Genomic DNA, 12,056 nt, shown 5'->3' on the forward strand with positions numbered 1-12,056 from the left:
TGCTATGACACAGCAAATCCCAAGTGGCCTTAAAGAAAGAAATAAGAGCACAGAGGCTGGAATTTGAAAGTTAGAAATTAATTTGGGATGAGTTACTCTCCACCTAAATTTTCGGAGCATCTATATATATAAAAGCCTAAGCAACTGAACGACTGGTCGCTATGACGCACGCTGACCACCCAGGGTCAGATGCTCAATGCAGGAGTTGCCCCCTGGTGGTCAGTGCGCTCCCACAGCCAACCTCCCATGGCCCCTCCCCCTGGCCAACCTTTCACCACCCGGATTGCCAGCCTGGCCGAGGGACCCCACCTGTGCACAAATTCGTGCACCGGGCCTCTAGTCTTTTCTATGAAATAAATGTGAAGCCTTTTTTGTTGATTATGTTTTAAAGTAAGGAAGCTTAATGAGAGTAATAATAAGGAGAATCTGCACTCTTCTGGGTTGAGGTTCTCTTTGCCCTTTTGCATTTATCGGTTGTGTACTAACAATTTCCGTTTTGTGTCTAACCTGCTACCTTTCTTCTGGCTTTTTCCTTTCCTGTGGATTCTTCTGGATTGGGTTCCTCTTATCTCAGAGCTATAAGAAAGCTATAGATGAGGTTAGTATTATATTTCCTTGGTCGTGCTTTCACAAAAATATCAATATGAAACTAATTTTCTGATGCTGACATCCGAAAAAGTGGCCCACTGGGTCACAGATTGAAAGCTCACTCATTTGGAGTGATCTGTTGGGAGAAGGCCTCTTCAACAGAAGCCAGGCTAAGGCCCTCACACACCACTATGAAGCTCCAGACACCTTCCTTCTAAGCCACAATGCCACTTTTCCGATGTTGCAGTCTGGCTAAAGATAAGCATCAGTGCTTTGCTATTGGCAGAGTTTCTTATTCTGGTATCTTCCAATAGCAAACCTGAGCTTTTAGTCTTTGCTCGCCAGCCTTGCTAGGGGATGGTGGTTTTACTAACAAAGAAAAAAGACATCATTCTAGGGCACTGAGAATTTATAGCGTGTGATTTGTGAACAAGGAATTACTGGGTATTGTTAGATTAATTTTGTGGAACATTAACTACAGCATCAACAGCAACAGCATCTTTAGTTAATGAATACTGGCGAGTTAAGTGACTTTATTTCCTTATTCATGGAGACATTTTTCCATTAGGAAAATATATGGCTTTGTCGATCTTAGCTTGCTAAGAAGGATGACCGCCTTACTACTGTTTGTCAGACCTGCATGAATACAGCCTACTGGAGGGTTTGGTTTTTTTTGTGTTGTATTTTTTTGTTGTTTTTTTTTTGGTATGTTTTTTGTTTTTTAAGAGACAAGCCTTGCAAAGAATCCTAACTGCATGGAAACTGAAGACTACCATTGTGGCTTTAAGGCTGTGGCTCTGCTGAGCACCATTTTTGTGAAATAATATGAAAAAAGCACCGGCTCTAGAGACAACAGGCTGTATTCAAATTCTAGCTCCCCCAATACATAACTGGCTAGGACCAGCCAATCTTATAACCTCTCTGGGCCACAGTTTTCTCATCTTTAAAATGGGGATAAAAATACCTGCACTGCCTTGCTCACATGATTGTGTGCGAGAGCATTTTATGAAGTATGAAACACTATGTAAAGCCAAGGGGATATCCTCATTTTAAAGTTTGGGCCAAAGGTATGGGCTATTTTGGCAGGTGGGAGAAGCATGTTTCTATGCATCTGATCTTTATTAAAAAGCCTCACTTTTCAGCATTATGACTGCCTCATCACTCAGAGTGATTTGGAAAGTGATTTTCATGGTTAAAGTATAATTGCTTATAAAAGAAAGAGGCTCTACATGTCTACAATGTGTAGATGGCACTTATAGAATGGAAAAAGGGAAAGGTTTTTCATGCCTCTGTGCCACGCCTTGCTCCTTTCCCTCATAACAGTGAGAAGAACGGGAATTATCACTAGTTTTCTCTCAAAGAATTGAAGAAAGAGAACCATGTTCTGATGTTCTGGCCTCCAATAGAATGCTTGTGTGTGTGCACAAGCCAAGGGAAATCTCATGAGTCTAGAAATGGGCATGGGGATGGCTGTCATAAGGTTTCTCATGGATTTTTATCTGGTTAACCCAGAATATTGTAGGCTTTTAAAAATTGCTTCATTTTGGTATGTTCTAGCACACTGGACAGAGATGAGAGGGGACAGCAGTGTATAAGTAATGATAAGCAATTGGGTGGGCGTTGGGAGCTGTTTACTAAAAACTCTAAGGCCATGTGTAGTTTTTTTTTTTAAAAAATCCCTCCAGGTAATTCTGATAACCTACCCCCTGAGAATCACTGATCCGAACCACTAAAAACACAGGATTACTTGGTTCTGCCTGACTCAGTGGTTCCCAGTCAGGGGTGACTCCCTTCCGTCCCTCTACTCAAGTGACATTTGGCAAAGTCTGGGGGCAGTTTTGGCTGTCACAACGTGGAAATGGGAGAAGTGCTATTGGCGTCTGTGGGCAGAGCAGAGATGCCACTAAATATCCCCCAGTGCCCAGGAGAACAACCCACAGTAGGGAATCCTCCAACCCCAAATGTCAGTGGTGCCACAGTTAAGAAACCTTGAATTAAACCTCCCCCATATCTCCATGCCTAGATTTTGATATGGCTTCTCTCTAGTGACTGAATTGACATTTAGATAACCCAGATTTGAAATGAAAAGTCTTAAAGCTCTTTTGAAAACTTGTTGCTAATTTAATGGTGTGATTTTTCCCAAAAAAAATCATCTGGGGGAGTTTCCATTAATTTGGCATTACACTCTAATGCAATATAAGATTGTGCAGCATAGACTGATTGTTTCACACAACCTTTGAAAATAAATATTTGCTTTACTTTAGCCTAATGAAATATATGGCATGAGGATTACGGTGCAAGCAAACACCGGCTTTATCACTAGTTTTTCATTAGAATGTAGGAATCTGAAAAATTCCAGAGCACATCCAGTTTGGACAAAACTTGAGCAATAAAAAATTACTTAACATTTTTTAAAAAGACCAGCTTTAAAACTTTAACTATTATTTTAATCATTTAAAAAATTGAACTAAAATCTGAATAAACTATATTATTTCTTAAAAGAGCTTCATTTTAGGTAAAGTTTAATTATCAGATTAAATAAGCTTTTTGGAATAAATTATATCAAGTTGATTCTAAAAAGTAAAGAAACTGTTAGGTAAGAGCCTCTTAACTAGCCCTAACTGGTTTGGCTCAATGGGTAGAGCGTCAGCCTGCGGACTGAAAGGCCCCAGGTTCGATTACGGTCAAGGGCATGTACCTTGGTTGCAGGCACATCCCCAGTGGGAGGTTTGCAGGAGACAGCTGATTGCTGTTTCTCTCCCATTGATATTTCTAACTATCCCTCTCCCTTCCTCTCTGTAAAAATCAATAAAATATATTTTTTTTAAAAAAGAGGCCCTGACTGGTTTGGCTCAGTGGCTAGAGCATCGGCCTGCAGACTGAAAGGCCCCAGGTTCGATTCTGGTCAAGGGCATGTACCTTGGTTGCAGGCACATGCCCAGTGCGGGGTGTGCAGGAGGCAGCTGACCAATGCTTCTCTCTCATCGATGTTTCTGACTCTCTATCCTTCTCCCTTCCTCTCTATAAAAAATCAATGAAATATATTTTAAAAAGAGCCTCTTAGCTATCTTCACATTTACTCTGTAGTTAAAAAAATCTTACAATTTTGCCATATTTCTTTTATAGTTACACATTCTCAGATATTTCCAGGCTAAATAGTACTCCCCCCCCCCTTTTTTAATACTTTTTAGCTCCAGGCTTGAGACAGCAAAGCAATAAATTACCACAAAAACTCATTATATGGAGAAAATTGGTATTGTCAGAAAATAAAATGTATGAAAATGGTTCTGAACCCAGAGTTGTCAGTGTTAGATCATGTCTGTTTCTTACAACTTTGCTATTGTAAGTCCTTCCAGAATGGATAAGAAACAAAACTTCAGCTAAACACACAGACTACTGGCAATAGAAGATTAATTTTTTTTTGACTGGAGTTATTACTTTTGAGTTACTCATTGTTGTTACCTACAGCTTTTCATATATGCCTCACCCTTCAGGCAGTTACCAATTAAACTTAAAAGGAATTTGCAATAATTTTTAATGTTTCAGTAAAGATAGCTTTTTAATAACGCAGAAGCAAAAAATATCTAATTAAAAGCAAAATTATAAAGTAGGTCAGAACTTTAAAGTGTTCCTAAATACAGTGTTTGTAGAAGTTTAGGTCATTTTAACAAGTGAGCGTTTCTTTAAATCAATGGACTTCGGATCAGCTAAATACTTCTAATATTTTTTTAATCTCCTTTGTCTTGTTTTGAAGTGTCAGAGATGGGAAAATCAACCCATGGGAAAAGTTTATTATTTATTTAAGTAAATCATAGTTAATATTATTATATTTTACTCAGAATTATTAACATTAGAAATAAACTATTTTAAACCATATTCTCTCTTTAAATCATAATAAAATGTATTTTTAATGACCAGTAACATTTTCAATGCCAGTTATATTGTTTGATGAGACTAACATGATCCTAACATACTGAAGACAAAATACAAAATAGATTTATCCAATTTGCTATTATTTTAGTGGTTTGGAGGATAATAATATCCTTTTTCATTCATAGCCTTAACAAATATCTAAATTATATTTCCCCACTGCACTTAAGTATAGCATACCCTTCATTTTGTTCTTATTTTGATAAAGATAAACAGTTGTCAAGAGGAAATAAGAGAGAAAAAAAGAGGAAATAAGAAGTAAAAAGGTGAAAATCGAGTATTAGTTTTTTCTATTTTGGCCTATTGCCAAAGAAACCAGAAATAAATTTGCATAAAATTCTGTGTGATAATTTTCCTCTTCTTTAGTGGTATACATTACCTTCAAACACCTTTTAATATGTACCAATTCTATTTTCATTTTCATTAATGGGGCAAAGATACTGAGACCGAGGCCATGTGTGTATGCACCTAATCTGTGCACATGTGTAAAAACTCAGAGAGCACAATTTGAATTTTCAATGGCTTCTCTTTTCCAAGGACTTCAATTCAAGCAAATCTAGGACAAATTTAAAAGTCATTATTGCTTTCCCTTTGGTTTCTATGAAATTAGAAAGAAACAACTCCACTTAGCACCTTGAACTTCCTAAATTCTAGACCAAATAAAATGCCTAGCGTTTCCTTTCCTGGTCTTAACAATGCTTGACATATAGGCGACAATAAGGAAACATGACACTCTGTTGTCTTCTTTAAAAAATATATATTTTAAATTATAATTTAAGTATATACATTAATCACATTTTTTCTAATCAATTAGAATAGATTATCAAAGTGCCATTTAGATCATTTACATTGCCATAATCCTACATCGGGTGAATCAGACAAATACATTTCTGGATTGAAATAAAGAGAGAATATGGCCAAAAGAAAACTGGGATTTAGTATCTTTCAATGAGTTTCTCTCTCCCTAATGCCCTGTCTCTCACTGAATGTTCTGATTCCCACATGGGTCACTAATATAGGGAGAAATGGTAAGACTGATGTCAAATTGCTTTTTCCTCATTTGCATGCTGTATGCCATGGGCAGTTTAACCCATGCAAATTAGAGCGGCCATGCTTTTGCAGAACTGCTTCCCTCTGCATTGCTCGGAAAGCATGTAAAATAGAAAGGTGGTCAGATATTCAGCACACTGCCTGCAATATGCCTGGTGATTAAATACCACATCATCACATCCATCAGGCTAGAGGTTTCATCATACTCATGGAAAACTGAAAAAAAAATGATCTCTTCCTTTTGGTGTTTGCACATTCATTTCAGTAGTCCTTGCCAGGGTTTCTGCCAGGTGACTGCAGCTTAAACCAAAAGATAATGAAACACCTATAATTCTGGAAGAGAACTCCTTTTTTTGTTGTCGTTCTTCTTGATTAATTCAGCTCCGTGGCTATAAATGTCAGTGGCACTGGGCTTTGGGTTGGTTGGGCCATTACTTGATGTGTGCCTCTGCTCTCTGGGGAATGATGACACACCAGATGAGTCATTGTTGTAGCTGTAATCTTGGGAATTGCTCTGTTCTGTGACTGATGCTAGATTTTGGTACAGTAGCCATCATAAGAGGGGGAAGGCCATGACCGTGGCGTGGGCAGGAGTCCCACCACACTGGGGAACAATTTCTAATCCCATGTATTTTCCCATTAACCTGAGGGTGACCAACTTCACCTTCCCAAAATAAAACGAGGACCCAGTGTCTGTATATATGTGTACATACACAACACATATACACATATATACACCATTGTATTCAGATTTGAAAAATCTCAGTCTAGCAATTGGTTTTGAACAAAGTTTAAATTTATTTCATCTTTTCTAGTTTCTACATGCTACAAACATCGTTTTCCTAGTTCCATGCAGTAACTATGTTTGTAACAATTCTATAGAGAGCTTTTTTTCTTGTTGCTTATGCTGGATCACTGACTTATTGAGAAATGTCACTTTGGTCGTATCTAAAATTCATATATGCTGAACAAACTTTTCTCTTGTAGGATCTGACGGCATTAGCCAAAGAATTACGAGAACTCCGGATTGAAGAAACCAACCGCCCGCTGAAGAAAGTGACTGATTACTCCTCCTCCAGTGAGGAGTCGGAAAGTAGTGATGAAGAGGAGGAAGATGGGGAGAGCGAGACCCATGACGGGACGGTGGCTGTCAGCGACATACCCAGACTGATGTAAGAGGACAGCTTTTTACATGTGGGCCAGGGAGGGCTAGGTCTCCAAAATGAAAGGATGAGAAATATGAATTAAATGTAAGAGTTTTTATGAGTCTCTGGCAGGATCAATCAGCTTTGGGGATTCGTCTTTTCATTAGAGCATAGTTCTATGACTGTCTCTCTTCATGGACACAGTCACTTAGAATACATGGTGTTTCTGGGACGGCATGTTCTTTATCCAGGTACCATTGCTGGGCTGTCTCTTTGGTAATGCTTTCTTGGTTCTTGTCATTTCCAGGGCAAATGATATTCCCAGGCAGATTGTTGACACGTACCTGTCCCCCTGGAACTGGAAGAGTTAAATTATGGGCAGTGACATTTCAGGGTTAAAATGAACAACCTGAGACCTAGCCCATCACCACTAAATAAGGAGGAATGCATGTGGCAGTGTGGGGTAGCATCCCAAAAAAGAATCAGGAATCAGATAATCCTGCAGGAAACTTCTGAGTGTCTGACTTAAACCTGTCTATCAAGATTCTCTGTTTCATCGTCTTCATTCTCTCATTTATGTGATCCTTTTTTTCTGTGACCTGTGACTTCACCACATACATTCTGTCAGCCTCTTTGCAGTCTTCTTTTTGGATATTTGTATCTATATTTATACCTGCCTTATTTATACCTGCTTTATACTAATTCCCTGAGTATGTATACCCTTTACTATTTTCTCTTTTTCAGTGAAGTGGAGGCTGACTTCTTTTTCTCATTGGACAAGATATTATGACAGAATCCCTCCTCTTCCCTATTTGCTTCCCCAATTCAAACAAACATATTCATACAGTCCCACTCACATGCATCTCTCATTTCCTCCCCAAAGAAACGTAGGAGCTGTTGCTCTTGTTTGCTGTAACTTTGATAGAGTGATGCTGACTTTCCAACTTCACTCCTCATTCACCTCCATTTCTTTGGCTCAGCTACTAGGATTAGTCATCGCACCACACTCACTCCCTATAGAGAAGATACCATTTCAGGCTATAAATTACTGTCTTCTCCAGCAGGGATTGGAGACACAGGGCTGGCCAGTCCACAGGGAATGTCTTCCACTGATTAATGATCATCACATATAAGCAATTCTGAGAGGCAAATCCAATTACCATCACGGAAGAAATCCATTCTTGTTATTTTACTGTTGATTACCCAGTTATTAACAACTATAAATATGCAAAAAGATGACATTTTGAAACAAATTTCATTAAAGTGTTTCTTTAACAGCAAATAAAATTGTTGTAAGAGGCAAAATCACTAATCCAGAACATTTTGGCAAAATATGCTGGTGTTTTCAGTTTCTATCTCAACAGCATTGGTTAGTTCTTCTCACAGATGTTTCGAATTCCCTTTAAGCACTGAGTGTACAACTATCAGGATGAGGGCAGGTAATGAATCTGAAAGGTTGGTGAAACTTTCGCTGTGTATTAGATACCATACTGAGGGCTTTGAGAGACATTCAAGAAGTGCATATTCTTGAAATCTGAATGCTGCCTTCCAAAAGTTTAGATTCTAGTTAGAAAGAGACAAAATTATATATGGAAAATTTCAGGGTGAAATCAATATTTGGTAGAATAACCAAAGGCAGCCTTGGAGGGGATGTTAACTTGCATTTGGTCTTTAAGCCTCCTGTCCTATTTTGCAAGGCTGTTAGTCTATCTCTTCCCCTGCTACAGAAACACCCACCTTTCTAAAATTGCCCGTATGGACCATGCTACACTTCCACTCTGCCGTCTGGCACCCTTCAGTCCTTTAGAAATCACCTGGACACAGCCCAGCCTACACAAGTGAAGCCCGCCCCCTCTGTGCTGCCACTGTCCCTCGAGTATATTCCTGTAGTTTCATCTAGTGCTTCGAATTGGGATATTTAGTGCATGTTGGGTCCCTGTGAGGTCCCTGAGGATGAAGACTGTGCCTTATTCCTCTCTCTACTCTTAACACCACGCATGTCATCTGGAATGAAGTTGGTCTTCAGTGACTTTGGTTTACATTTAATTCTGTTAAACTGAAATTGCGAGTCCAGGCTTCAAAGGGTTTACAGTCTAGTCCAGAGGAAAGACGTGTACATATATCGCTGTCATCGAGATAGAAAAGAACATGGGGTAATATTAGAATTGGAGGGAGGCAGTTGAAGTAAAGGCCCAGAAGGTTGAGTTTAATGGGAAAGTGGGGGTATATGAGGAGGGAAGTCTGGACTGGTGAGACCAGAACAAGAATGTGCACTTGACATGTAGCTATTGGGGAACGGTCAAAGGTGTCCTGAGCTTGGGAGTGACGTGAGAGAATTCATTTCAGCAAGATGATTTGGAAAGGAAACAGAATACAGTCTGCTAAAACATGCCCTCGCCAGCTTAGCTCAGTGGCTAGAATGTCAGCCTGTGGACTGAAGGGTCGCAGGTTTGATTCCTGTCGGGGGCATATGCCTGGGTTGCAGGCTGGATCCCCAGTAGGGGGCGTGCAGGAGGCAGCCAATCAATGATTCTCTCTCATCATTGATATCTCTCTCTCCCTCTCCCTTCCTCTCTGAAATCAATAAAAATATTTTTAAAAATAAATAAATAAAAATAAAACAATCCAGAGGCTCCATTACTATAATCCTGAGAAATAGTAAACAGACTATCCTTGAATGGTTAGAGTGGAGGCAAAACCTGCCGTGGCTCTTGGAGAATTGGTAAATTTTAGACAGATTGAAATGATCACCCATTAAAGAATATTTCAAGTATTTAATTGTAAACAAGACATACTCAGAGGAAAACTCAGGATACAAATGTGTGTATATATTCCAATTTGGTAAATATATGCAATTTTTGTGAGTATAAAATATATACAGTCTATTCTGCTACAGCAGGATAGTTGCATGCCTTAAAAACTTCTCATATTGAAAAATCCATTATAAAACAATTGCTTCTTTAGGAAAAGGGTATTTTAGAGTTCAAGTGCTTCTTATATACATTCTTTTCACTTTCATTTTCTATTGTTAAGGTAAACCTTTACCTTTTGTGCTATATATTTTTTTAGAGCAGAAATAAAAATATATTGCAACATAGGTCACTACCATGAAGTGGATACAAAATAGCTTCTCAGAAATGTAGCCCAGCCATTCAGACAAGCAACTGGGGATCCTGATGTGCAGGAGGCTTAAAAACCAAACACTCTTTTCTGTGTGCAGTGCTGGTTTCATATTTATAGCACAAAGTATAACCTATAAGAGTACATATAACTAAGATTATCTTCCCTAACTAATGGATTGCACTATTTCCCAGTGACTCAAGCATAGAAAAATGAATGGAGGGAAATAGAGCAAAACTATAACAGCGATCCCCTCTGGATTATTCAACTCTAAGGGCTTTTTATTTTATGCATATCCCCAAATTTATGATGAGCATGTGCTATTTTTATGATCGGGAAACACTAAAAGCTTTATAGAATAGGAGGAAGGAAGGAAAGGCCTGTAGATTGACTTGCAACATATCAAGCAAGTCAGAGAAGCATCCCTCTGTATCAGAACAGTACATGTGAGGCAGGGGCTGGGTCAGTAGGGACATCTGCTGCTTCCATAGTCACTGAAGTTTGTACAGCGTCACAAAATGCATTCTGGACAGTGAAAGCCACAAAGCCATAGTCCTCACCCCATCGTCCACCTGGGCCTGCAGTCCCCTCTGCCTTTCCATCCATTGTTCAGGCTCTGTCCTGTTAGTGTGTGGTAGCTGGGCTTCGGTCATGCTGTATCCCTACTGCCCTCAACCCTTTCTGTCCCTGGGGCCATGATTGCCCCAGCATATGCTCCAGCCAAACTAACTTCCTTGGTCCTTACAAATGCCTTGCGTGCTGCCAGTGTTGTTTCTCTTCTCGAAATGATCTCTCTCTTTGATTTCATGCTCACACACATCCTGCCTTTTATTTGAATATTTGTGTTATGTGTTCATGCTCTTCTGGATGCTAACCTCTTTAGTTTCAGAAACCGTGTTTTCTTCAGCTTTTATATTTACCAAGGGCCTTTCATATAGCAGGTGTTCAATAAATGTGTATTGAATTGAATTAAATCAATCCCTGCAGGAACACTTTGACAAATCCAATTAGAGGAAATTATTGTTCCAAACCTGTGGCCTCATTCCAGTAAATTTCCTATAATTTTCTCCTAATCAGTGAGGTGTTTTGTTTTTTACAGTTTGTAGGAATTTGGACAATTAGTTTTTCCTACCCAGACTCTATATCAGAAAAATAATTTTTGCAACAAAGGCTTATTTAATTATAAAATGTTATGGTTATTTTAGCTTTAGTTTTTTAATCATTGCCTTTTTAACATTCTTTTATTATTAAGTTTTTTAAGTTTTAGATTTACAGAAAGATTGTGCAGATAATACAGAGTTCCCATGTTATTCCCCCCAACCCCTGCACAGTTTTCCCTATTATTAGCATAAAACATTACTATGGGGCATATGTTACAATTAATGAGCCAATATTGATACAATAACTGAAGTTTATTCAGAATTTTTTACTTTTTACCAAATGACTCTTTTCTGCTCCAGAATTCCATCGAGGATACATTTCCCTTAGTTATTTAGTTGTCATGTCTCCTTCGACTGCTCTTGGCAGTGACAGTTTCTCAGACTTCCCTTGTCTGTGATGAACTTGGCAATTTTGAGGAGCACTGATTAGGTATAGGATAGAATGCCCCTCTATTGGAATCAGTCAGATGTTGTTCTCATGATTCCACAAAGGCTGTGGTTTGGGGAGGAAGATAACAGAGGTAACATGTCATTTTTATCACATCACATTAAGGGTACATATTGTCAACATGACTTGTGAACTTATATGTTGTTAGAGCTAGAAATGGAGGGCATATTTTGGTGGAAAATTAAGGCTAGAGTGATAGGTGAGGATCAGGTCATGGAGAGCCTATAAGCCACAGGAAGAACTTTGAAGTTTATCCTGTAGTCAATGGGGAGCTGCTAAAGGTTGAAAGCAGAAGAATGACACGGTCAGATTAGGAGTTTAGAGACCTCACTTTGGCAGCTGTGAGGAGTGGATATGGGGGGACAGGACTAGAGAGTGACCATCAAGAAGACTATTGTTGCCTGACTGGTTTAGCTCAGTGGATAGAGCGTCGGCCTGCGGACTGAAGGGTCCCAGGTTCGATTACGGTCAAGGGCATGTACCTTGGTTGCGGGCATATCCCCAGTAGGAGCTGTGCAGGAAGCAGCTGATCGATGTTTCTTTCTCTCTCATCAATGTTTCTAACTCTCTATCCCTCTCCCTTCCTCTCTGTAAAAAATCAATAAAATATATTTT

General features: G+C 39.1%; 1 protein-coding gene across 9 annotated transcripts in view; it reads left to right on the forward strand.

Moving 5' to 3' along the window:
* TNIK (TRAF2 and NCK interacting kinase) overlaps positions 1-12,056 on the forward strand; it is a 349,351-nt gene that overhangs the window by 298,964 nt on the left and 38,331 nt on the right. For 5 of the 9 annotated variants that reach the window (XM_070406798.1, XM_070406799.1, XM_070406803.1 and 2 more), the window contains 2 exons: positions 575-598; positions 6,556-6,740. In XM_070406798.1, the coding sequence (XP_070262899.1) occupies positions 575-598; positions 6,556-6,740 (209 nt within the window). The remainder of the gene's footprint in view (positions 1-574; positions 599-6,555; positions 6,741-12,056) is intronic. The other 4 variants (XM_070406800.1, XM_070406804.1, XM_070406802.1 and 1 more) reach the window with 1 other exon arrangement.

Source organism: Myotis yumanensis, unplaced genomic scaffold (assembly GCF_028538775.1).
Source record: "Myotis yumanensis isolate MYYU_CA2020_CCGP unplaced genomic scaffold, mMyoYum1.0.hap1 SCAF_2, whole genome shotgun sequence".
NCBI classification, from domain to species: Eukaryota; Metazoa; Chordata; class Mammalia; order Chiroptera; family Vespertilionidae; genus Myotis; species Myotis yumanensis.